This window comes from Salvelinus alpinus, chromosome 6 (assembly GCF_045679555.1).
Source record: "Salvelinus alpinus chromosome 6, SLU_Salpinus.1, whole genome shotgun sequence".
Classification (NCBI taxonomy): Eukaryota; Metazoa; Chordata; class Actinopteri; order Salmoniformes; family Salmonidae; genus Salvelinus; species Salvelinus alpinus.
The window spans coordinates 44,217,691-44,244,089 of record NC_092091.1 but is presented as its reverse complement, the minus strand read 5'-3'; the positions used below and the strand labels follow the sequence as shown (position 1 = coordinate 44,244,089).

Sequence of the window (26,399 nt, the reverse complement as noted above, 5' to 3'; positions counted from 1 at the left end):
GTGCATGGTTGAGATAGCACGGAGCAAACAGACAAAATGGGATTTTCCCAATACTTTTTTTCAGGGCCAGAGAATGACAGGCATATCGTTTTTGCCATATCCCATTATTATGGTTGTAGTAAGAAGGAATATCCTTTCACCGGGCAGCCCCGTTAAATATGCACACCACATGCATCAGTCAAAACACAAAAAGGCTACTGACAAGCCTATAAAATATTGAATCAATATGCTGTAGACTGTTTTGGATTAACAATAAACAACATTGTCAATTGGTCATGTTAATGAATCGTTTGTCATAAAACATTAATAATTTCCAGTCAGACACAATGGCTTATTGATTTGATCCACCCTGACAAGAGCAGCTTCCATTCACCTTTGGAAATTCCAATGGGCCCATCTCATAAAAAAAAAGAAATACAATTATATAAAAACTCAAATATTAATTATTGTACTTTTTATTTCCAAGCTGCTTAATTTAAAAGAAATCATTATTACTTCTGCTAAAAGGCACTTTCAATATGTCAAATTGTTCTTTATATTCAGTTTATTATGATGTGGAGGTCTTATACTGCATGGGTCTGTGTGTTGGGTGAGTGGTAGTGGTGGTGAGGAGGTTATGTATTGGTTTGGAGGGAGGGTAGCTTGGCAGGGGAGGGGGATCTGTAGTGGGGGTGATGGTGGGTATGTGTTCGTTTGGAGGGAAGGTAGATTGGTGGTGGAGGGGTGTCTGTATGGGTAGCTATGTGTTGGTTTGGAGGGAGGATAGCTTGGTGCTGGAGGGAGGTCTGTAGGGGGGGTGGTGGTGGGTATGTGTTGGTTTGGAGGGAAGGTAGGTTGGCGGTGGAAGGGAATCTGTAGGGGTGGTTATGTGTTGGTTTTTACGGTAACGTAAAAAGGAATACCCTTTCACCGAGCAGTCCCGTTAAATATGCACACCACATGCATCAGTCAAAACACAAAAAGGCTACTGACAAGCCTATAAAATATTGAATCAATATGGTGAAAACTGTTTTTGATGAACAATACCCAACAATGTCCATTGTTCTTGTTAATGAATAGTTTGTCATAAAACTTTCATAATTTCCAGTCTGACACAATGACTTATTGATTTGATCCACCCTGACAAGAAAAGCCTCCATTCACTTTTGAAAAATCCAATGGGCCCATCTCATAAAAAAATATATATAAAAACTCAAATAGGAATTGTTCTACTTTTTATTTCCAAGTTGCTTTAAAAAAATACCATTAATGATTACTTCTGCTAAAAGGCACTTTAAATATGTAAACATTTTCTATAAATTCATTTTACTACGATGTGGAGGTCTTATACTGCATGGGTCTGTGTGTTGGGTGAATGGTAGTGGTGGTGAGGAGGTTATGTATTGGTTTGGAGGGAGGGTAGCTTGGAGGTGGATGGGGTCTGTAGGGGTGGTAGTGGTGGTTATGTGTTGGTTTGGAGGGAGGGTAGCTTGGCAGGGGAGGGGGGTCTGTAGGGGTGGTGGTGGTGGTTATGTGTTGGTTTGGAGGGAGGGTAGCTTGGCAGGGGAGGGGGGTCTGTAGGGGTGGTGGCGGTGGTTATGTGTTGGTTTGGAGGGAGGGTAGCTTGGCAGCGGAGGGGGGTCTGTAGGTGTGGTGGTGGTAGTTATGTGTTGGTTTGGAGGGAGGGTAGCTTGGCAGGGGAGGGGGGTCTGTAGGGGTGGTGGTGGTGGTTATGTGTTGGTTTGGAGGGAGGGTAGCTTGGAGGTGGATGGGGTCTGTAGGGGTGGTGGTGGTGGTTATGTGTTGGTTTGGGGTGAGGGTAGCTTGGCAGGGGAGGGGGGTCTGTAGGGGTGGTGGCGGTGGTTATGTGTTGGTTTGGAGGGAGGGTAGCTTGGCAGCGGAGGGGGGTCTGTAGGTGTGGTGGTGGTAGTTATGTGTTGGTTTGGAGGGAGGGTAGCTTGGCAGGGGAGGGGGGTCTGTAGGGGTGGTGGTGGTGGTTATGTGTTGGTTTGGAGGGAGGGTAGCTTGGAGGTGGATGGGGTCTGTAGGGGTGGTGGTGGTGGTTATGTATTGGTTTGGAGGGAGGGTAGCTTGGCGGTGGATGGGGGTCTGTAGAGGTGGTGGTGGTGGTTATGTGTTGGTTTGGAGGGAGGGTAGCTTGGCGGTGGATAGGGGTCTGTAGGGGTGGTGGTGGTGGTTATGTATTGGTTTGGAGGGAGGGTAGCTTGGCAGGGGAGGGGGGTCTGTAGAGGTGGTAGTGGTGGTTATGTGTTGGTTTGGAGGGAGGGTAGCTTGGCAGTGGAGGTGGGTCTGTAGGGGTGGTGGTGGTTATGTGTTGGTTTGGAGGGGGGGTAGCTTGGCGGTGGAGGGGGGTCTGTAGGGGTGGTGGTGGTTATGTGTTGGTTTGGAGGGAGGGTAGCTTGGCGGTGGAGGGGGGTCTGTAGGGGTGTGTCTTCATCAGGACCTGGATCTCCTCTCTCAGTCTCTGGATCTCCAGGCGCTGCAGCTGGATGATGCGGTCCCCTTCGTCCTCCTCATTCAGACGGACCACCATGTTACTGGGGTTGGCCCTGGGAGACAGCAGGGCTGGGTATAGGGACCAAATACAGAGTGAGATCATGCAGGAGTTACTTTATAGGGAAGTAGAAGTAGACCAATAGGACTTTACCCTAAATTCTTAGGATTTACCCCAAACAACATATGCCTTCTTGGAATGAAACAGTGACCAGACACCCACTTCTAAAGCACTTACAGTTGAAGTCGGAAGTTTACATACACCTTAGCCAAATACATTTAAACTCAGTTTTTCACAATTCCTGACATTTAATCCTAGTAAAAATTCCCTGTCTTAGGTCAGTTAGGATCACCACTTTATTTTAACAATGTGAAATGTCAGAATAATAGTAGAGAGAATGATTTATTTCAGCTTTTATTTCTTTCATCACATTCCCAGTGGGTCAGAAGTTTACATACACTCAATTAGTATTTGGTAGCATTGCCTTTAAATTGTATAACTTGGGTCAAACGTTTCGGGTAGCCTTCCACAAGCTTCCCACAATAATACCTCATGATGCCATCTATTTTGTGACGTGTACATGTCCCTCCTGCAGCAAAGCACCCCCACAACATGATGCTGCCACCCCCGTGCTTCACGGTTGGGATGGTGTTCTTCGGCTTGCAAGCATCCCCCTTTCTCCTCCAAACATAACAATGGTCATTATGGTCAAACAGTTCTATTTTTGTTTCATCAGACCAGAGGACATTTCTCCAAAAAGTACGATATTTGTCCTCATGTGCAGTTGCAAACCGTAGTCTGGCTTTTTTATGGCGGTTTTGGAGCAGTGGCTTCTTCCTTGCTGAGCAGCCTTTCAGGTTATGTCGATATAGGACTCGTTTTACTGTGGATATAGATACTTTTGTACCCCTTTCTTCCAGCATCTTCACAAGGTCCTTTGCTGTTGTTCTGGGATTGATTTGCACTGTTCATCTCTAGGAGACAGAACGTGTCTCCTTCCTGAGCGGTATGACGGCTGCGTGGTCCCATGGTATTTATACTTGCAAACTATTGTTTGTACATATGAACGTGGTACCTTCAGGCGTTTGGAAATTGCTCCCAAGGATGAACCAGACTTGTGGAGGTCTACAATTTTTTTTCTGAGGTCTTGGCTGATTTCTTTTGATTTTCCCATGATGTCAAGAAAAGAGGCACTGAGTTTGAAGGTAGGCCTTGAAATTCATCCACAGGTACACCTCCAATTGACTGAAATTATGTCAATTAGCCTATCAGAAGCTTCTAAAGCCATGACATAATTTTCTGGAATTTTCCAAGCTGTTTAAAGGCACAGTCAACTTAGTGTATGTAAACTTCTGACCCACTGCAATTGTGATACAGTTTACAGACAGAAATAATCTGTCTGTAAACAATTGTTGGAAAAATGACTTGTGTCATGCACAAAGTAGATGTCCTAACCGACTTGCCAAAACTATAGTTTGTTAACAAGAAATGTGTGGAGTGGTTGAAAAACTAGCCTTAATGACTCCAACATAAGTGAATGTAAACTTCTGGATTCAACTGTATATGAATATAAATGTTATTATAGACTATTCACACAGTGACACCCAGTGGCTAGAAATATGAACGCTCTACTTCAAAGAAAAGTTAAGGGAACTTAACTCAACCAATATTTCCAATGAGTAGAAAGCTGCACTCTATTCTCTTTACTGTAAATCAGAGAGATGAGAGAGAAAGAGGTCACCTTTGAGTGTGTTGGTCTGCGTCAGGCCCTTCTTTCCCACCAGACTCTTGTAGTCATGGACCTGGGAACGCACCAGATGCAGCTGCCGCCGCAGGTCATTGACCTCACTGATCAGAGTCACATTCTCCTGTAGCAACCAATCAATTATCCAATTAAGCAATCAAGTAATCCAGTCAGTCCGTCAATTAGTCCGTCTGTCTGTCTGTCAGCCAGTCAAGGACTACGACACTAAAACGACAAGCCTAGCTTTAGGGTGTCTTATAAATGGGAATGAAACCAAATCCACAAATCATGTGAAAATAGTTTTGAGCACACAGACACACTTATCCACCTACTCCAATAGTAATTTCTGAAAAGTCTCGTCTCTGTCACCTGCATGATCTTGACGTTGTCAGCATGGTGGACCACGCTGTCTTGGGCCAGCTTCCTCTTCAGGGACGCCACGTTCCTCTCCAGGTGCTCCCTTTGCCGAGCGTACTCCCTCTGGACGTTTGCGTCCACACTACTTTTATCCAGCTGAGAGACATGAAGAGCAGCCATTTAAAAACGTGTATTCATTCACTACTTCTTAACAGGAACACACGGTAGCCAACGCTGTCTCACCACGTCACTCTGCTGTGCGTAGCGGTCGTACAGGTCTCTGATGCTGTCCTTCAGCCTCTTGGGCTCTTGGATGAACCCCACACAGTTATGGAGGTCCGTCTTGAACCTGCGTACCAGGGCCTCCACATCTCTCACCTGAGAAGGAGAAGAGAGGAAAAGTGAGGGATGGAGGTGAGACTGTGGGTGAAGATCGTGGAGAAGAGAGGAAAAGTGAGGGATGGAGGTGAGACTGTGGGTGAAGATCGTGGAGAAGAGAGGAAAAGTGAGGGGATGGAGGTGAGACTGTGGGTGAAGATCGTGGAGAAGAGAGGAAAAGTGAGGGGATGGAGGTGAGACTGTGGGTGAAGATAGCGGAGAAGAGAGGAAAAGTGAGGGATGGAGGTGAGACTGTGGGTGAAGATCGTGGAGAAGAGAAGAAAAGTGAGGGATGGAGGTGAGACTGTGGGTGAAGATCGTGGAGAAGAGAGGAAAAGTGAGGGGATGGAGGTGAGACTGTGGGTGAAGATCGTGGAGAAGAGAGGAAAAGTGAGGGGATGGAGGTGAGACTGTGGGTGAAGATCGTGGAGAAGATAGGAAAAGTGAGGGGATGGAGGTGAGACTGTGGGTGAAGATAGTGGAGAAGAGAGGAAAAGTGAGGGATGGAGGTGAGACTGTGGGTGAAGATCGTGGAGAAGAGAGGAAAAGTGAGGGATGGAGGTGAGACTGTGGGTGAAGATCGTTGGGAAGATAGGAAAAGTGAGGGACGGAGGTGAGACTGTGGGTGAAGATCGTGGAGAAGAGAGGAAAAGTGAGGGATGGAGGTGAGACTGTGGGTGAAGATCGTGGAGAAGAGAGGAAAAGTGAGGGATGGAGGTGAGACTGTGGGTGAAGATCGTGGAGAAGAGAGGAAAAGTGAGGGATGGAGGTGAGACTGTGGGTGAAGATCGTGGAGAAGAAAGGAAAAGTGAGGGATGGAGGTGAGACTGTGGGTGAAGATCGTGGAGAAGAGAGGAAAAGTGAGGGATGGAGGTGAGACTGTGGGTGAAGATCGTGGAGAAGAGAGGAAAAGTGAGGGATGGAGGTGAGACTGTGGGTGAAGATCGTGGAGAAGAGAGGAAAAGTGAGGGATGGAGGTGAGACTGGGTGAAGATCGTGGAGAAGAGAGGAAAAGTGAGGGGATGGAGGTGAGACTGTGGGTGAAGATAGTGGAGAAGAGAGGAAAAGTGAGGGATGGAGGTGAGACTGTGGGTGAAGATCGTGGAGAAGAGAGGAAAAGTGAGGGATGGAGGTGAGACTGTGGGTGAAAATCGTGGAGAAGAGAGGAAAAGTGAGGGATGGAGGTGAGACTGTGGGTGAAGATCGTGGAGAAGAGAGGAAAAGTGAGGGATGGAGGTGAGACTGTGGATGAAGATCGTGGAGAAGAGAGGAAAAGTGAGGGGATGGAGGTGAGACTGTGGGTGAAGATAGTGGAGAAGAGAGGAAAAGTGAGGGATGGAGGTGAGACTGTGGGTGAAGATCGTGGAGAAGAGAGGAAAAGTGAGGGATGGAGGTGAGACTGTGGGTGAAGATCGTGGAGAAGAGAGGAAAAGTGAGGGATGGAGGTGAGACTGTGGGTGAAGATCGTGGAGAAGAGAGGAAAAGTGAGGGATGGAGGTGAGACTGTGGGTGAAGATCGTGGAGAAGAGATGAAAAGTGAGGGATGGAGGTGAGACTGTGGGTGAAGATAGTGGAGAAGAGAGGAAAAGTGAGGGATGGAGGTGAGACTGTGGGTGAAGATCGTGGAGAAGAGAGGAAAAGTGAGGGATGGAGGTGAGACTGTGGGTGAAGATCGTGGACTTGTCAGACAAATTGGGTGACACTGATAGTCGGACAAAGATAAAGGCACAAATGTAAACGTATGGACCTCTCTCTCTCTCTCTGTCGCTACGTATACAGTACACACCTTCTGCAGGCCCTTGTGCATTTCCTTGTCAGTCGTGGTGAGTTTGAGCTTCAGCTCAGCGATGTCCAGCTCCCCCTGAGTGTTCTTCTTGTGGAAGGTATCCAGCTCCTCCTCCATCTATAAATCACCGGAAGCCAATAGCCTTTCTACATAGTTTTTAAAAATACATTTAGCAGACACTCTTATCCAGAGCAACTCAGTTAGTCATCTAAAGATAGTTAGGCGAGACAGCCACATTATCACAGTCATGGTAAGTCATTTTTTTTCGCATTAAGTAGTTATGTGTAAAGTCAGTGCTAGTAGGAAAATACAAGTGTGAGTGTAGTTAGAGTGTAGAGTGTGTGTGTGTGTGGGGGGGGGGGGGGGGGGGGGAGCATAGCTTTGATCTCCATATTCTCCACTCTCTCCCACCTCCCTCTCTCACACAGCTGATCTATAGGACTCATCTAAACCCTGATCAACCCTAAATCGATATGGACCCCAGTGCTCATTTCCATGTAGATGAAAAGGGCCTGAAGTTGGCAGGCGCTTTCAAAAAGTATCAATGATGACAAGTTCAAAAGTAGGAACTGATTTTTTTTCTGTGAATATTGAATTCTCATTCTAATCAAAGAGACATTTCAGTTAGCCTACTGTGGACAACCGCCGATAGAATGTATGTATTCAAGGGACATTTCAGCGATGGTTTTCAACTATTTCAAAAATGGCAGTTATCCCGTTAAAGAGCTGATAAAGGAGGAAGAAGAGAAGCCATCTCGTTTTACCTCGTGGATCTGCTCCTTCATCTCCTTGATATCATTCTCTCTGGGCTCTATTTGTTTCTTCAGTTCTTTGATCTTGTAGTCCAGGACAAATTTAAACTTCTCCAGCTCCTGGTTCTTCTTCTTCAGATCATAGATGCATTTCTCCTACAGTACACAGGAACAGGACAAGACTTTAGCCTGGTCCCAGATCTGTTTGTGCTCTCTTGCCAACTCATTGTCACACAACAACAATAGGAGTTGGTGAGAAAGCATAAATAGGCTTCAGATCTCTGTATAAAGTTTGTATTCACACGAACAGACTACACATTTAACAGCCATGAGATTTTTATAGTCACTTTTTTTTAAAGTTCAATTATGTTCACGGTCCTCTTCCAAACTTTGATATCCCATGAAATTGAAAGGAAATGTCATTTTGTATAGGTAGTTTAACAATAAAAGCCCTTTGGTGATCCAAATCTAAATGTTCGGCTTAACTTCTGGGCAGCACCTCTTAATGTTCAAATGTATTATCGTTAGAGACGAGCGAGCAAACCAGACAAGAGAGCGTAGGAACAACAGATGCCAAGGTTATTGCCGCTGAGTGTGAATCTTTATTCATGAAGAGGAAGGTGTTTCAACTGAACTGGGTGGATCCTCTTTTGATGCAGAACCATTTTGTTCGAATTTACTCCCTGTCCAATTAGCTGTTTGAAACCGTTTAATCTTGTGTGTGTGTGTGTGCGTACGTGCGTGTATGTGTGTGTGTGTAGGGGGGTGATCTTTTCATAGGACAGCATCTGTGACATTTACACACTAATTAAGTTTCCCTGTATGCACAAAGAGAGCCAACAGAGAGAGATGCAAATGCCTTCCTCCCCTGTCTACCCCTCATAACACTGATGGTAAAATATGTACATGCTCTTTAAGGGAAATAACACGCTACAGTGTCTCACACATCAATAGCGCTAACAGCAGCATGCGTGTTGTCAAGGAGGTTTTACGCATTGACACGTGTTGTGCATGCATGTGTGCATGCCTGCGTGCATGTGTGTGCACCTATGCACGTACGCGTTTGTGCGTTCGTGCTCATAGAGCAGGTGTCTGAGTGGGACTAGTCATTAGTGGACCTTCACTTCTCAAGGCTCAGTGCTGTTTTGCGCTGAGGGGGGAGGAGTCTTACAGTCACCTTGCCTGGTGTGATGCATGACACCGGGACTCAGTCAGGATGAATGGCTGGGGGAGAGGAAACTTTTTGATGGACAATCTATGGTAGCGTATGAGTTGATTGTGTTTGATTCTGAGAGACGGGCATTAGAACAAATTGAACTGGAACACAATCATACCAGTAGATCTCCATTATACAAAACAGACTGTTTTCCTTCCTCAGTGTTTTAACAGTTTCAGTGACGTCCAGTCACCTTCCATGTTTCTGCATACCTTGGATGCAAACCAATAATTTCTTCCTCGCTGCTTTTGGAACAAAACTAACACTCTCCTTTCCTCGGCATCTTGCTGAACCCCCTCACCCTTTGCACCCCTCACCCCAGCCACTCACGCACCTTGTCTTGGATGGTCTCGTCCCTCTCCTGGATCGCTTTCTTCAGAGCCAGGATGTCCTTTTCCAAGGACTTGACGATGGCCTGTAGCTTCTGCTGCTCCAACTTCATCCTCTCCATCTCCACGTTGCTGTTGTCTATATCCTTCTGCAGGCTGCTGAACTGCAGTGTGTGTGTGTGGGAGGGAGGGAGGGAGGGAGGGAGGGAGGGAGGGAGGGAGGGAGGGAGGGAGGGAGGGAGGGAGGGAGGGAGGAAAATGTCATCATAACTCATTGTCTCTTACACAATGGTCATATTCTTTATAGCTTCCATAACCCATAATAAGGCCTCCACATCCAAAACCATATTGGATAGTACAAATTGCCAGACTTGATCTAGGAAGAAAGGGAAGGAGACAAAAAAAGACGGAGAGAAGAGAAGAATAGACAACAGATAGACAGAATGGGACCAGGTGTATAGGACGGCTGAATATGCAGAGTATCTGATTCAACGTCATCCATTTCCATTAAAGTGATCCCTGGGATATTGAGTGAGCATGCAGAGGGAGCGCATTAGAGCCTAACTGTGGACAGACGGACATGCCCTGCTTGCAGTCTGATTGGCTGTAATTATGATCTACCACGCCTGCAGGCTGGGAGAGAAGAGCTGACTGGGAGGTGTGATGAAAAGGCAGGCAGGGGCTAGATGGGAGAGGGTTGAGTGGGGCGTGTAGGATGGGATGGGACTTGGAAGCAAAGTAGGGATGGATCTTGCATCCTCCCGTTCTCTCCCCACTTCCTTCTCAAAATATCAGAGGAAAGTGAGGAGAGCATTGGAGAAGATCTGAGGAGAGGAGCCTCTGATCTTCTCCTCCAATGCTCTCCTCTTATCCCTCTGATGTCCTGAGAAGAAGGCAAGAGGACAAAAGGAATCAAGAAAACTTTTGAGAGAGATTGGAGGAGTGGGGGTGAGAAGATCATGTCTCTACCTTCTTCTTCATGATGCCGGTGTCTCTCTTCATGCGCATGTTGGTCTCCCTCTCGTCCCTCAGCCACTTCTCGTAGCGGATCCTGATGTCCTGGATCTCCCTGTCTCCATCCTCCTCCATCTGCTTCCTGCTCTCCTCAAACTCCCTCGCCTGGATACGAGACTCCTCCTGACACTACAGAGGGTAGGGAGGGAGCGAGAAATAAGTGGGAGATGGTAGAACAAGCTTCCATCGGACACTAGGACAGCAGAGTCTCGGTTCATCTTTCGAAAACATCTGAAACCCTACCCTCTTCAAAGAGTAACTTAAATATTCCCACAGCACCCCCCCCCCCTCACCCCCACAAAAAAATAAACAACACCCTTGCCTTTCGTGTACTAACACTTGACTTTGTCCTACTAGTACTGATTTTGCTGATCGCTACTTTATTAAAAAAATACTGAGATGTGGTTGTCTCACCTAGCTACACTATACAGTATATATAAAAGCATGTAGACACCCCTTCAAATGAGTGGATTTGGCTATTTCAGCCACACCGGCTGCTGACAGGTGTATAAAATCGAGCACACAGCCATGCAATCTCCATAGACAAACACTGGTAGTAGAATGGCCTTACTCCGTGAATTTCAACGTGGCACCGTCACAGGATGCCACCTTTCCAACAAGTCAGTTCGTCAAATCTCTGCCCTGCTAGTGCTGTTATTGTGAAGTGGAAACATCTAGGAGAAACGAAGCGAAGTGGTAGGCCACACGAGCTCACAGGATGGGACCGCTGAGTGCTGAAGCGTGTAGCGCGTACCTCGTCTGTCCTCGGTTGCAACACTCACTACCGAGTTCAAAACTGCCTCTGGGAGCAATATCAGCACAAGAACTGTTTGTCGGGAGCTTCGTGAAATGGGTTCCCATGGCCGAGCAGCCACACACAAGTCTAAGATCACCATGCGCAATGCCAAGCGTTGGCTGGAGTGGTGTAAAGCTCACCGCCATTGGACTCTGGAGCAGTGGAAACACGTTCTCTGCAGTGATTAATCACGCTTCACCATCTGGCAGTCCGACGGACAAATCTGGGTTTGGCGGATGCCAGGAGAACGCTAACTGCCCTAATGCATAGTGCCAAATGTAAAGTTTGGTGGAGGAGGAATAATGGTCTGTGGCTGTTTTCATGGTTCAGGCTAGGCCCCTTAGTTCCAGTGAATGGAAATCTTAACACTACAGCATACAATGACATTCAACGGATCTGTGCTTTCAACTATGTGGCAACAGTTTGGGAAAGGCCCTTTCCTGTTTAAGCATGACAATGCCCCCATGCACAAAGCGAGGTCCACACAGAAATGGTTTGTTGAGATTGGTGTGAAAGACTGGCCTGCACAGAGCCCTGACCACAACCCCATCAAACACCTTTGGGATGAATTGGAACGCCGACTGCGAGCCAGGCCTAATCGCACAACATCAGTGCCCGACCTCACTAATGATCTTGTAGCTGAATGGAGGCAAGTCCCCGAAGCAATGTTCCAACATCTAGTTGAAATGCATCCCAGAAGAGTGGAGGCTGTAATAGCAGCAAAGGGGGACAATCTCCATATTAATGCCCATGATTTTGGAATGAGATGTTTGACGAGCAGGTGTCCACATACTTTTGGTCATGTAGTGTATCTTAAGATGAAACGCACTAACTGCTAGTCGCTCTGGATAATAAAAATTGATAGAGAAAGAAAAATGGAAGGCGAAAGAGGTAGCAAATAACAAGGCAAGATATATGGGAAGAGTTAAGTTGAAGAGAAGGAATGAGACACAGAGAAAGAGAGAGGTGAAAGGATAGAGAGTGAGATAAAGATGGTATGAACGGGAGCTCTGCGTCACAACACAGACAGAGGTTAGGTCATCCTAGCATGGCATCTGTGAAGATGGATAATCCCACCGTTGGGTGTTTGTTTATGCACCTTTAGTACAGCCTCAATTATCCCAGTCAGGACTAGGCTACTGGGATTCTCTCTCTCTCTCTCTCTCTCTCTCTCTCTCTCTCTCTCTCTCTCTCTCTCTCTCTCTCTCTCTCTCTCTCTCTCTCTCTCTCTCTCTCTCCAAATAATAAGGTGATTATGCAGGCCCTGTGGAGAGCTACAAAGGGGAACTTTGAGTCAATGGTAAAAGGTTGGGAAGGCCAAATTATGTGTGTTTAGTCAACAGTATACTTCTCCATCTACTATTTAGATGGAGGTAGTTCAACCAGAGCGACTTACAGTAAAGAGAGAGTCCATACATTTCTATTCTGGTCCCCCGTGGGAATTGAACCCACAACCCTGGCGTTGCAAGCGCCATCCTCTACCAACTGAGCCACAAGGGACGATGAAAGAAACTGTCAGAGTACTTGAGCAGAATATAAACTGTTGAACTGAAACTACTCACTCCGAATGGCCCTGTTCTAGAAAGAACTTTACTGGAGAAAACACATGAACTGGGGTCATTCTTACATGAGAAGTCTTGTTTTGCTACTCTCTCTCAGTGATATGGCCGCTCTTTGCACTTTCTTTTTTAATCTAGAGTGGTCGGTATCTCAGGTCGGTATCTCAGCGCAAACCCATGCCGTGGATTTCTATTCTGCTCTCTACAGTGCGGAAGACTGCACAGTTCCTTCAAGGACTTCCTAAACTGGGCCCTGAGCAGAGAGCTGCTTTGGACATTACTCTGCAGGAACTGTCCATTGCAGTTATGCAGATCTCCTCTGGCCTCCCTGGTATTGATGGTTTGCCATCAGACTTTTTACAAATATTTCTGGGAATGTATTGGGTGGGGGCGAATGAAGTGTTCTGTGAATCCTTTCAGGAGGGTTCTCTTCCAGTGTTTGGTCAACTTGCTGTGCTTATCGTGATTATTTCTTGAGTATGACATCTAAGGGCTAAATGGTAATGTGATGTATTGTAGTGTGGGGTCTTTAATATTCTCTCTCTCTCTCTCTCTCTCTCTCTCTCTCTCTCTCAGAATTAAATAATGAGGTGGTTATGCAGGCCCAGTGTTGCGCCCCCACACATACCCCACCCCTCTCCCCACGCCCGCCACTCACACCCCCATTAGCAATGATGGGAGTTGACGTCGCATTTCCTTAAAGATTCCGCAGACATCCTCGATGGAGAACCTGGTGCTCCGATATTCATTTGTCTCTTCGCTTCCAATCAGTGTCACAGCAGGGAGAAGAGGAGAACGAGAGGACAGAAGGGAGGGTGAAGGTTGCCGCTAAATGCCTGACTAGACTACATCGCCTTGAAGTAAGGCCAGGAGTTTTTCCGGACCACATGATCTGACCAGGGAGAACTCTGGGCACTAACCCGAAGTTATTCCTGGTGAGGGGAAAAAACAGAACCCTATCTGTGAGGACACTATATAAAGCCGCAAATCCCACCTCCAAACGTCCCCATACAACCCCTTGACATCCTAGTATCCCCTACCTGCTCCAGCACCAGTAGTTTCTCCTGCATCTTTCCGTCGTAGTAGAGGGTGAGCTCCTCCAGGGCAGCAGTCTTGCTCTCGTCCATCTGCTGCAGCTGCTTTTCGTAGTCCTGCTGCATCTGCTGAGACTTGAACAGCAGCTCCTGGTACTTCTCATATTCCAGCATCAGCTTCTGACTGTTGGCCGATTCTAGGGGAACGCAGAGAGAGACAGAGAGGATATCCAATGAGGACCCTGGATCAAACACAGTCAATGCTATTATGTGCTGCTGTCAATGTACACACTGCAATGGGAGTCATTCAAGTCTCATTCAAGTCTCTTAACTCCAAACTTAAAGGTCACTTTTGTTTTCTTCTGAAAGACGGACAAGAACTGAGAATAGCATAGAATAGAACAGAATAGAACAGAACTTACCCATATCCTGCAGCTCTTTGGAGTGTTTCTCCACGACCTCGAACATGGTCTCCTGATTAGCTACCTCCATATTGTCTCTCTCCGTCTTCAGGATCTGACAGGAGAGATGGAGAGAGGGATGAAGAAAGGTGGAGAGCGAGAGGGATATCTCTGCACATGCACCTCACTGAGGTGTTCGCCAGCCCAGCCAGAGCCACTTTCAATTCTCATTTCCATGTATCGATCTAGCAGTAGCTCTTATCAAGGCCGACTCTTACAGGGCAAAGTACACTCAGTGCATACCATAATGAGAGCTGAACACTTTTGAAAGTCAAACCGTGTTAAAAGTATTATACTGAGCTACAAGCTTAGAAAAAAAGGTGCTAAGTAGAACCATAAAGGGTTCTTCGTTTTGTAACTTTTTGGTGCTCGGTAGAACCATTTGCAGAAGGTTTTACCTAGAATGTTCTTTATAATCAACCAATCATTGTACATGCAAAAACATAGATTTTTAAACAAACTATTCTGAAAATCACCCTTCATTAGCGCATGCTGTGAAATATGATGTATGGTTCTATGTAGAACCCTTCTTGCCTTACGAAGAATTATCAAAGAACCCTTTCCTCCAAAAACGGTTCTTAGGATGTTAAAGGTTCTAGGTAGAACCCTTTGCCTTCCAAAACCGGTTCTTGCAAGAACTCTATCCCCCCACAAAGAACACTTTTGGGACCCTTTTTTTCTAAGACTGTACAGTACAGTAAACAGACTCAGAGTTATTTGGTACAAGGTAGATGACGGGGAGACCAGGGGCAATTGAGACCACTTGAACTCGCCAGTCACTTTTTTTAATATAAGGAAAGTACAGTACATCTGTCTAAGTAACAGTAGCTGGGGTCAAATGTAACTTCTAAAAAATAAACCAAATACATTCACTTAACTTAAAAAACACTAATGTTTATGAATTATCAAAGACATAAGTAATGCTTTTGAAATAAATATGATTATTTATATGTACGCCCACAGAAATACTACAGTTTACTATAGAATACCACAGTACTTACCATAGAAATCTTTAGTAAACTGTAGAATACTATACTACACCCTGCAATATCCCTCAATCATGTCAGTGGAGGGTGCTGAGTGGAGAACGGCTCATAATAATATCCGGAACGGAGCAAACTGTAGTATACTGTAGAGCAGGTATTCCCAAACTGGGGAGTACATTTATATTTTATTTTTCTCGCCTGAGTAGCCTCGTTTCACTGCCAAAAATAAAATGAAACCATCTAGTGTTCAGCGAAATAACAACACAATGTCAAATACAGGAAGCCAAGTCAAATAATTAAAATCCAATCACATTAACCGTTACTCTCTCGCAGACATTTAGAAACGAAACATGACAATTTGAAAAATAAGCCACTGGAGTTTTTTGAGTAGTAAGACATGTATAAAAGCAACAGATACCATTAATAAGAAGGGGCTAGAAGCGTCTTATATGGTGAGCTACCGAGTGGCTAGGACAGGCAAGCCCCATACTATTGTGGAGGACTTCATTTTTCCTGCTACCGCGGATATGCTGGGACAATGCTGAAGGAAAAGGCCAAAAAAACTATACAGACAATGCCTTCATCAAACAACACTGTTTCACGATGCATCAGTGATATGGCAGGAGATGTTTGAAACAATTACTGCTTCGCATACGAGCCAGTGAATTATGTGCGTTACAGCTGGATGAGTCAACAGACGTGGCGGGCCTGGTACAGCTCCTGGTATATGTCCGTTACATTCATGGGGGCTCAATTAAGGAAGACATCCTCTTCTGGAAATCAGGACAACATGATAGGATATTGTTAAAGTACTGGACACCTTTGTGACATCAAATGGATTTTGGTGGTCAAGATGTGTTGGTATCTGTACTGATGGCGCAAAAACCATCACAGGGAGACATAGTGGAGTGGTAACGCACGTGCAAGCAGTTGCTCCCGACGCTGCAGCATCCACTGAGAGGCTCTTGCTGCCAAGGGAATGCCTGACAGCTTGAAAGACGTTTTGGACACTACAGTGAAAATGGTTAATTTTGTTAAAGCAAGGCCCCTGAACTCTCGTGTATTTTCTGCATTATGCAATGATATGGGCAGCAACCATGTAACGCTTTTACAACATACAGAAGTGCGCTGGTTATCAAGGGGCAAAGTATTGACATGTTTTCTTTTAATTGAGAGACAAGCTTAAAGTTTTCTTTACTGACCATAATTTTCACTTGTCTGACCGCTTGGATGATAACGAGTTTCTCACACGACTGACCTATCTGGGTAATGTGTTTTCTCACCTGAATGATCTGAATCTAGGATTACAGGGACTCTCCGCAACTATATTCAATGTGCGGGACAAAATTGAGGCTATGATCGAGAAGTTGGAGCTCTTTTCTGTCTGCATTAACAAGGACAATACACAGGTCTTTCCATCGTTGTATGATTTCTTATGTGCAAATGAACTCAAGCTTATGGACAATGTCAAATGTGATATAGTGAAGCACCGGAGTGAGCTGGGTGCACAATTTCGCAGGTACTTTCCCGAAACGGACGACACAGACAACTGGTTATCCCTTTCATGCCCTGCCTCCAGTCCACTTACTGATATCTGAACAAGAGAGCCTCATCGAAATTTAATTTAATCAGAAGCCACTGGCAGATTTCTGGATAGGGCTGCGCTCAGAGTTTCTTGCCGTGGCAAATCGCGCTGTTAAGACACTGATGCCCTTTGCAACCACGTACCTATGTGAGAGTGGATTCTCGGCCCTCACTAGCATGAAAACTAAATACAGGCACAGACTGTGTGTGGAAAATGATTTAAGACTGATGTCACGACTTCTACCGAAGTCGGTTCCTCTCCTTGTTCGGGCGGTGTTCGGCGGTCGACATCACCGGTCTTCTTGCCATCGCCGATCCATTTTTCATTTTCCATTTGTTTTGTCTTGTTTTCCCACACACCTGGTTTTAATTTCCGTGTTGTGTATTTAACCCTCTGTTCCCCCCATGTCTTTGTGTGGTATTGTTTGTTTGTAAGTGCTTGTGCACATGTTGACTGGTGCGTGTCGAGTTTAGTACCCAAGCTGTTATTTTCTTGATGCCGTTGGTTTTGGAATTAAACTGCTCTGGCTATTACCTAGATCTGCTCTACTGCGTCTGACTTCCCTGCCACCAGTTACGCACCCCTTACAACTGAGACTCTCTCCAATACAACCCAACATTGCAGAGTTATGTGCATCCTTTCAAGCACACCCTTCTCATTAACCTGTGGTGAGTTATTCACCATTTTTGATGAACAAATATGGTTTTATATGTAAGATGGCTAAACAAAGAGCAAAATTATTTATTATTATTATATTATTATTTGTGCCCTGGTCCTATAATAGTTCTTTGTCACTTCCCACGAGCCGGGTTGTGACAAAAACTCACACTCATTCTTATATTTAATAAATATATTGTATATTGTGTGTGTGTGGCAGGCTTACAATGATGGCAAAAAACAACATTTGAGAGTGCGCTGGTGCTAGAGGGGGTACGCAGCTGGAGGTTGAGGTACGGAACTATAAAAAGTTTGGGAACCACTGCTGTAGAGTATACTGTAAATACTACAGTATTATCCACACAAAAAACATTGTAGTAACTACTACAGTAATGTCCGCAAAAATATTACAGTCCACACTAATCCACAAAACCACTACACTTTTTTTATCTATTGTAAATACTACAGTATTTCATTTGCATATACCCTGCCCATTACCCTCCCCTATATCCTAATTTGTGCCACACTATGCCATATATTGTGTTCCCTACAGGTTATAGAAAAGAGCATGAATGAATTGAATCAAATTGATGAGTACTATCATGCCTGCTCTCGTTCTCCCTCCCTCCCTGGCGCCCTCACTGCTCATCATTACGCACACTTGTCACCATCGTTACGTGTATCTGTCTGTTTCTCAGTTTGATCGCCGTGTCAGCTTTACTTTAGTTATGTTTCCCCTGTCCAGACGCTGTCCTTGTTTGTTTCATGTCGGTTATTTATTAAAATGTTCACTCCCTGTACTTGCTTCTCGTCTGTCCTCAGAAGTACTTTATTTAGTTAAGTTGTTTGAGGTAGGTAACTGATTGTGTTTGAAGCCCTGTCTGTCTCACCTGTATGTTGGTCTTGAGTGACTCCATCTGCCGAACAAAATTAGTTGACAGCTCCTTGGTCTTTTCATTGTAGTTCATGTCCTTCAGACGGAGCTGGTACTCATTCTCCATCTTCAGCTCCTCCACACGTGTCTTCAGCTCTAACATCACCTGGTTCTGTTATAGGAGGAGAGGAGGTAGTGAGGGAGAGAATGAGCGAGGGAGAAGGTAGAGTGAGAGAAGAAAAGTAGTAGCAGTGAAGTGAAGCGAGTGGGAGAAGAGAGAAAAGGAGGCATGAGAGCAGGGGAGGAGAGGGGGGAAGAGGAGAGGACAGGAGGACAGGGATAATGTGATTAATCAGGTGAGAGTAGGAGTGACCATGGCCCTCACAAACCTACAATAATGGAACACACCCAACCCATGTATCACATCAGTGTAATGCTCCAAAAATCCCCATGGTGGGCTACCTTCTCCTCCAGGTCTGACTTGGTGATGAGGATCTCCTCAGCGTAGGTGATCTCCTTGTCTCTCTTCAGGACGCGGCACTCCTTGTCTATGATCTTCCAGATGAGCAGACAGCCGTCCTCAGATACCGTCAGCAGGTACTGGTCATCAAAAGTGATCACCATCTGAACACAGAGAGGACACACACTTCAACACCTTCGTTCAGTGCATTCGGAAAGTATTCAGACCCCTTGACTTTTTCCACATTTTGTTACGTTACAGCCTTATTCTTAAATGGACTAAATAAAACTTTTCCTCATCAATCTACACACAATACCTCATAATGACAAAACAAAAGGCGATTAGACATTTTTTTAAACTGAAATTGAGCTCAGGTGCATCTTGTTTCCATTGATCATCCTTAAGATGTTTCTACAACTTGATTGGAGTCCACCTGTAGTAAATTCAATTGATTGGACAAGATTTGGAAAAGGTACACATCTGTCTATTTAAGGTCTCACAGTTGACAGGGGAAGGGTACCAAAACATTTTTACAGCATTGAAGGTCCCCAAGAACACAGTGGCCTCCATCGTTCTTAAATGGAAGAAGTTTGGAACCACCAAGACTCATCCTAGAGCTGGCCGCCCGGCCATACTGAGCAATCAGGGGAGAAGGGTCTTGGTCAGGTAGGTGACCAAGAACCAGATGGTCACTTTGACAGAGCTCCAGAGTTCCTCTGTGAAGTTGGGAGAACCTTCCAGAAGGACAACCATCTCTGCAGCACTCCACCAATCAGGTCTTTATGATAGAGTAGCCAGACGGAAGCCACTCCTCAGGAAAAGGCACATGCCAGCCCGCTTAGATTTTGCCAAAAGACACCTGAAGACTTTCAGACCGTGAGAAACAAGATTCTCTGGTCTGATGAAACCAAGACTGAACTCTTTGAACTGAATGCCAAGCATCACGTCTGGAGGAAACCTGGCACCATCCCTACGGTGAAGCATGGTGGTGGCAGCATCATGCTATGGGGATGTTTTTCAGCGGCAGGGACTGGGAGACTAGTCAGGATCGAGGGAAAGATGAACAGAGCATAGTACAGAGAGATCTTTGATGAAAACCTTCTCCAGAGCGCTCAGGACCTCAGACTGGAGTGAAGGTTCACCTTCCAACAGGACAATGACCCTAAGCACACAGCCAAGACAACGCAGGAGTGGCTTCGGGACAAGTCTCTGAATGTTCTTGAGTGGCCCAGCTAGAGCCCGGACTTGAACCCGTTCGAACATTTCTGGAGAGACCTGAAAATAGCTGTGTAGCGACGCTCCCCATCCAACCTGACAGAGCTTGAGAGGATCTGCAGAGAAGAATGGGAGAAACTCGCCAAATACAGGTGTGCCAAGCTTGTATCGTCATACCCAAGAAGACTCAAGGCTGTAATCGCTGCTAAAGGTGTTTCAACAAAGTACTGAGTAAAGGGTCTGAATACTTACGTAACTGTGATATTTCAGTGTTACATTTTTTATACACTTGCAAAAAATTCAAAAAACCTGTTTTTGCTTTGTCATTATGGGGTATTGTGTATAGATTGATGAGGGAAGAAAACATTTGAATCAATTTTAGAATAAGGCTGTTACGTAACAAAATGTGGAAAAAGTCAAGGTGTCTGAATACTTTCCCGAATGTACTCAAATCAATGGCCTTTGCCATCAATCTTGAATTCAGCGCGTCATCAAAAATCAAATCAAGTCAAATTTGATTTGTCATATACACCTATTTAGCAGATGTTATTTCGGTATGTAGCGAAATGCTTGTAAAACAGGTTGTGTGTGTTTTTGTGTTGTTGTGGTTCATTACACTGTAATCGCTCAAATTGTCCTGCGTGGTGTAGTATTCCATTGCAATGCACAGTATTTGACTGTTTTGTGAAGGTATTGCAAGTCGTACCTTGGTGACAGGTGAAGAGTGGGCCTGGTACTCGATCCAGTCCTTCTGGGTGGACAGGGGGTACTTGATGGCCCTGATGGTTCCGATGGAGGTCCCAGTGAAGAGCGTGCGCCCAGAACGGGACATAGCGATGGTGGTGTAAGCCACATCTTCAGCGGGCACTTCACGTAGGATCTGACAGAGAGAGAGAAGGGACAACCAGGGGATGAGGACACAGTGGATGTGCATTTAAAGGCTACCAATTTTTTTTTAACTGAACCTTTATTTAACCAGGAAAAGCCCATATAAAGGCTACCATATAGAGGCTACCATATAGAGGCTACCATATAAAGGGTCCTATCAAGGGATGGCAAGAAACAAATGCAGCAGAGGTAAAGCGTTGTTAACATTCATGCATAACATTAGCGTTATTATGCCAGCCTCATCCAGGAGTGTACATGTACATTTTTAAGACGAGCTTTGTTACCCCGAGGGACTAATTTATTGAAGTGGATATTCTGTCAGGGAAAGTTGTTTACTTCACCAACACTTGGAATGCAAATAGCCTAATGGGGAAGGATAAAGGCATCCAACATCCCACAAAACCACTGATCTATTCAGGACTGGATAAAACTCTTCCAAATTGAGATGTTTATGATTGTTGTGGGTTTTTCTCTCCAAGCTCCAGCAGCCCAGAATAACTCAAAGGGCCTCTGTCTGACGGACTCTATCCTCTTTCCTGATTATTTTCATAGACTGTCAGAAAGATGGCCGTCACTCAAGGATGAGAAGAAGTGACAACAGAGTGTGAATTTAATCAACTCTCTGGCCCCAGTCATTATGACGGAGAGGGAAACACTATTTATTTCCCTTTCAGAACTTCACTTCACACAGCTGGAAACTGACACCATCAAAAAATGTAATGAAGAGTTAAGGGAAATAAAATATTAACTCCAAACAGTCAGCATAGTACCGCTCTCGAGGGAAACTTCTGCATAGTAAGAATAAGAAGATACTTTAGAACTGGCTAATAAGTTCTAACTGCACCCCTCAATTATTAAAACCATCTTGTAGCTAATATTATAGCCAGATCCTCAAAATGTTCTACAGCTGCACCATCGAGAGCATCCTGACTGGTTGCATCACCGCCTGGTATGGAAACTGCTTGGCATCTGACCGTAAGGCGCTACAGAGGGTAGTGCCTGGGGCCAAGCTTCCAGACATCCAGGACCTATATACTAGGTGGTGTCAGAGGAAGGCCCCAAAAAATGTCAAAGACTCCAGTCACGGCAAGCGGTACCGGAGCGCCAAGTCTAGGACCAAAAGGCTCCTTAACAGCTTCTACCCCTAAGCCATAAGACTGCTGAAAAATTAATCAAATGGCCACCCGGACTATTTACTTTACAGTAACCCACCCTAGACCCCAAAGAGCAAGCAAAGCAGAAGGAACATACAGGAAAAACTCCCTAGAGGGAAGAAACATGTAACTTTTTTGGGGTCTCACTTGACAGGCCTGGATCTCTTTCAGGGTACAATCGGTCCCCACGGCGAAGATAGTCTTGGCGTCAGGGGAGATGGTGACGCTGGTGTAGCTGCAGGACTTGAGGACGCTCTCCGACTCCCGCTTGCCGGTCAGGGTGTTCCACTCGTACACAGCCCCCTCCATACCACACGACACCAGCCTGCTGTCATCACCACTCCAGGCTATGGAGCGCACCTGTAGATGGAGACAGGCGAGCCTCAAACAAAATACCCACTTGCGGTCACGTTATCTCTGCGACCCTGAGTGTTTCGAGCCAGGTGAACTGACCAGGAAAAACTTAAAGCTATAACTAGGGCCAAACGTTTTTCCTGGTCAGGTCACATGGCCAGGAACTGTTGGCCTGAGGTGAGGCCTACTGGAACTGTGGTTGGTCAAGCGGCCGCCAGATGTGGGCGAGAAAATATGCCGGAGGCAGGCTGCTAGCGGCCTAGTTGGAGCTTGCTAGCTAGGGTCTTACTCTCTGATGATAAACCCCACCGTAAACCATCAGTGACCTCCCCCAGTGTACCATTCCTAACCTTCCCATTGTGTCCTTTGAGGTTGAGGACGTTCTCGAACGTGGTGGTGGAGTAGATGTGGATGATGTTTCCATTGACCGCAGCAAACAGGTGTCCTCCGTGACTGAAGGCACACTGAAAGGAAACACAGTACACTGCAAGAGCTGGAATAGCTAGAAATCAATGTTTGAGTACCAGTGATGTTCAGCTATCTACAATGAGGCACTGTTGGGACTGAGAACTCTTCGTTCAGACCTCTCTACAGGCTCGCACGGTGAACTCCTTGAAGGTCCTGACGTCGTCTATGAGCAGGTTCATAAGTCGCAGCTTGTCAGAAAAGCCAACCATGACAAACAGGCCAAACGGGTGGAGGGCGATGCTGAACGCCTCCTCCTGGAACTCCTTATACAGCTCGAGGGTGCTGGGGGGAACGGAAAGGGAGACAGACCTAATAAAGGGCTTAAAGAACAGACCTAACAAAGGCTTTAAAAAATAGACCTAATATAGGCTTTAAAGAACAGACCTAATATAGGCTTTAAAGAACATACCTAATATAGGCTCTAAAAACAGAGCTAATATAGGCTCTAAAAACATCTAATATAGGCTCTAAAAACAGACCTAATATAGGCTCTAAAAACAGACCTAATATAGGCTCTAGAAAACCTAACAGCCAGCTAAGAAATGTTTTTTTCTCAGATATACTGTAACTACCATTCAGTGTCTAAAACAACAAAGGAGCTGAGTTAATCATCACAGGCTGGGACACTGTATAGACTTGACATAAACTCCAGAAAATCTGTATTAAAAGGGATTGTAAAACCCGCAGCTCTTACTTGGTCTCAACATTCCAAATGCGTACAGACTGGTCCAGGGAGCAGGTGGCTATGATGGGCTTGCGGATGCAGATGGACAGGCCGGTGATAGCCCCAGAGTGGAAAGAGTGGGAAAGGAACTCAAACTGGACCTGCTCCCCCTTGCTCATCTCAGCAGAGGACAGGGTGATACTGTAGAGCTGACCACGATCTGTGCTGGTCACTACTGTCTCCTCTGATGGACTGATGACCAGAGAGACTATCTGCTGCTGCTCTGCATGGCTGGGATCGTGACTGCACTGGTCTGGGGGGATCTGAATGGAACACATACATGAATACACACACACACATATACATGCACACCCAACACAGTTACATTAATACAAACACACAAGCATAAATACAAAGGCAGAGACATTATCAGAAACCTCTTTACAAATAGTCTGTTTGTACAGAAGGTGCTTAGATTTGCAGTATACAGCTCGCTTGAGTGATTGTTATAGTTTGGTGAAATAAATTCTGTCACCCTGATCTCCCTGGTCTTCCTGTAGTTGTCCTTGTCGTCGGTTCTCTCAAACAGATACACAGTCCCAGGACCGGCCGAGCAGGCAAAGCCTTTCGAGTAAGCTGTGATGGCCGTAACCCGTGGCAACTGAGGGGTCTCTTCATCATTTCCCTCTGCACTGTAAAACATTTTATTTGTATTATTATTCAAATTTTTTACAGCATTAGGAGGGTAACATACAGACGTTTCGGCTTTCACCTTCTTAGGTGTGCAGGTAAAAAGAAACACAGCAGGCATGGAAATTGTGTGACATCTGTTCTGTGCCCTGTGCAATGAAAGAAGTTGCCCAAACTGGACTCTAACTGCCTCTGTGGTATGATATCCAAGAGCACTTTAGATTGGTCTAGCTTTCCTAAACAGCTAATTTGGTAACATTTTATTTCATGGTAGATAGGTAGGTTATTACTGTGTCAGCACAAGCCTCTCTCCTTATGCCCACCTGTCTGGGTCCTGTGACATGGTGGTCTTGGTGGTCACACTCATGTCCCATCGGAGGTCTCCAGACTCAAACACCATCAGCCTGCCTGCTTCTGTCCCTGCAATCACCCTCTCCTCAGACATCCAGGCATGGGATAGGAAGTTATGGGTCTCTTGCTTATGGAAGGTGGACTGCTTCAGAACCCCCTCTGCATAGCGGAACAGCTTGAAGACTCCATTCCCACTCACACAGATCTGGGTGTTGTCGTATGGGTTCAAGCTGACCTGGAAACATAATACACTCTTTGGAAAAAGGGTTCCAAAAGGGTTCATCGGCTTCCATTTTTACATTTACATTTGAGTCATTTAGCAGACGCTCTTATCCAGAGCGACTTACAGTAGAGTGCATACATTTTTACATACTGAGACAAGGATATCCCTACCGGCCAAGAGTAGACGCTCTTATCCAGAGCGACTTACAGTAGAGCGCATACATTTATTTTTTTATTTTTTTTTATTACATTTTTACATACTGAGACAAGGATATCCCTACCGGCCAAACCCTCCCTACCGGCCAAACCCTCCCTAACCCGGACGACGCTATGCCAATTGTGCGTCGCCCCACGGATCTCCCGGTTGCGGCCGGCTGCGACAGAGCCTGGGCGCGAACCCAGAGACTCTGGTGGCGCAGCTAGCACTGCGATGCAGTGCCCTAGACCACTGCGCCACCCGGGAGACCATCCCGGGTTCCTTCCCCCATGGGAGAACCCTTTTTGGTTCCAGGTAGAACCCGTTTTGGTTCCAGGTGGGACCCCTTTTGGAACCCTTTTTCCAAAGAGTGTATTATGTTTCCATAGCACCTTCACCTTCATTTCTAAGAGTGTTGAGTGTGAGACAGTGCCATCATAATATAGCTTTTGAAAGTAAATAAGCATGTGTGTCATCAGTTACAGAGTTAATACTATAACAGAGTAAGGAGCAAGGACCCGGAATGCGATTTAATGCCTTCCCTCAGGGTTTCCCAATGTCGGTGCTGGGGCCCTCCCTGGGTGCACGTTTTGTTTTTTGCCCTAGCACTACACATCTGATTCAAATAATCAAAGCTTGACAATAAGTTGGTTATTTGAATCAGCTGTGTAGTGCTAGGGGGAAAAAACAAAACGTGCACCCAGATGGGGGGGGGGCAGAACAGACTTTGGGAAACCCTGCCTTATCTATGGAAAAATAACACTGCTATTTTGAATGAACACGCGGATCATTCCACATCACCATTTCCTTGCCAAGGACTCTTCCCTGGCCCCAATAACAAGAGAGCAGTCCGACATCACCTGGTTGACTGGATTAGCGGCCACAGTGGTCTTCACCATGGCCATGACCTTCTGCTTCTCCCACATCCAGTAGAAAAGGGTGTAGTCTGGCGCCCCTGACTGGCCAATGAAGTACTTGGAGTCGGTGGAGAAGGCCATGGAGACAAACTCCTGGACATGGATGTCCCCTCCATTCAGCACCTTCCTCTTCCGGCTCTGCTCGTGCTGCAGGTCGTACACCGTAATGGTGGCCCTCTCTCCACGCTCCGACACCGCCAGGTAGCGGCGGTTTGAGCTGATAGCCAGGGCATACATTCCCTGACTCCTCTCCAAACCTAAGGAGCAAAATCAAAGATGAATCACAAAGACAACATAACTGGAAGTTGGATATCTTTAACAGGCGCAACAAAAAAATGATGGCAGGTTTAAATTTGTCTATGAATAGATTTCAGAGAAAGTGATGTAGTGTCAGAGACATTAAACAACTATAAAACACCCTGTGACCCTAGCCATATTGTTGTACTCCTGAGATGTGAGCATGCAGATACCTGGGATGAACCTCTGCCATTTCTGATCAATGTTATAACGAACACAGTTGTTCCCAGATGGGAAGATGACAGTCTGCTCATCAAAGTAGAACAGGTTATTGGCCACGCCCCTCTGCAAACCAAAGCTGTAGTGGCACTGGGCCACCACTGCAGACATCAGAGTGTTGTCAAATCAAAGCTGCAGACTAAAATCTGCCAGTGAAAGGACAGAAGAAGAAAAAACTAATTCAGAAGGGTTTTGATCTTTAAAATGTGGCAAGCAAAACTCTTAAGGAAACGAATTAAATTATTTAAGACCATATTGATCCTTTTCACTTTGATCTGAAAT

General features: G+C 45.7%; 1 protein-coding gene across 1 annotated transcript; it reads right to left on the bottom strand.

The window, feature by feature from the left end:
* Window positions 1–439: 439 nt before the first annotated feature.
* On the bottom strand, window positions 440–26,247 carry LOC139578731 (cilia- and flagella-associated protein 57-like). Its single transcript, XM_071406706.1, has 21 exons — window positions 26,072–26,247; window positions 25,545–25,858; window positions 24,239–24,501; window positions 23,761–23,917; window positions 23,256–23,548; window positions 22,678–22,843; window positions 22,444–22,557; window positions 21,887–22,099; window positions 20,404–20,577; window positions 18,485–18,646; window positions 18,039–18,194; window positions 13,882–13,975; window positions 13,466–13,656; window positions 10,026–10,199; window positions 9,062–9,220; window positions 7,524–7,667; window positions 6,760–6,876; window positions 4,839–4,973; window positions 4,608–4,751; window positions 4,236–4,362; window positions 440–2,565 (listed from the first exon to the last, which is right to left on the bottom strand). Exons 1-21 carry the CDS (start codon window positions 26,226–26,228, stop codon window positions 2,372–2,374), a joined length of 3,648 nt encoding a protein of 1,215 aa, XP_071262807.1. The 5' UTR covers window positions 26,229–26,247; the 3' UTR covers window positions 440–2,371.
* Window positions 26,248–26,399: the final 152 nt, after the last annotated feature.

What these genes read in the sequence shown, in the direction of transcription:
- LOC139578731 (XM_071406706.1), bottom strand. Translation starts at nt 26,228, where the DNA reads ATGTCTGCAGTGGTGGCCCAGTGCCACTACAGCTTTGGTTTGCAGAGG. An exon ending in GGAAGACCAGGGAGATCAGG is followed by an intron (nt 23,549 to 23,760) that starts GTGACAGAATTT and finishes TGTTCCATTCAG; the next exon opens with ATCCCCCCAGACCAGTGCAG. An exon ending in CACTCAAGACCAACATACAG is followed by an intron (nt 13,976 to 18,038) that starts GTGAGACAGACA and finishes CTCTCCTGTCAG; the next exon opens with ATCCTGAAGACGGAGAGAGA.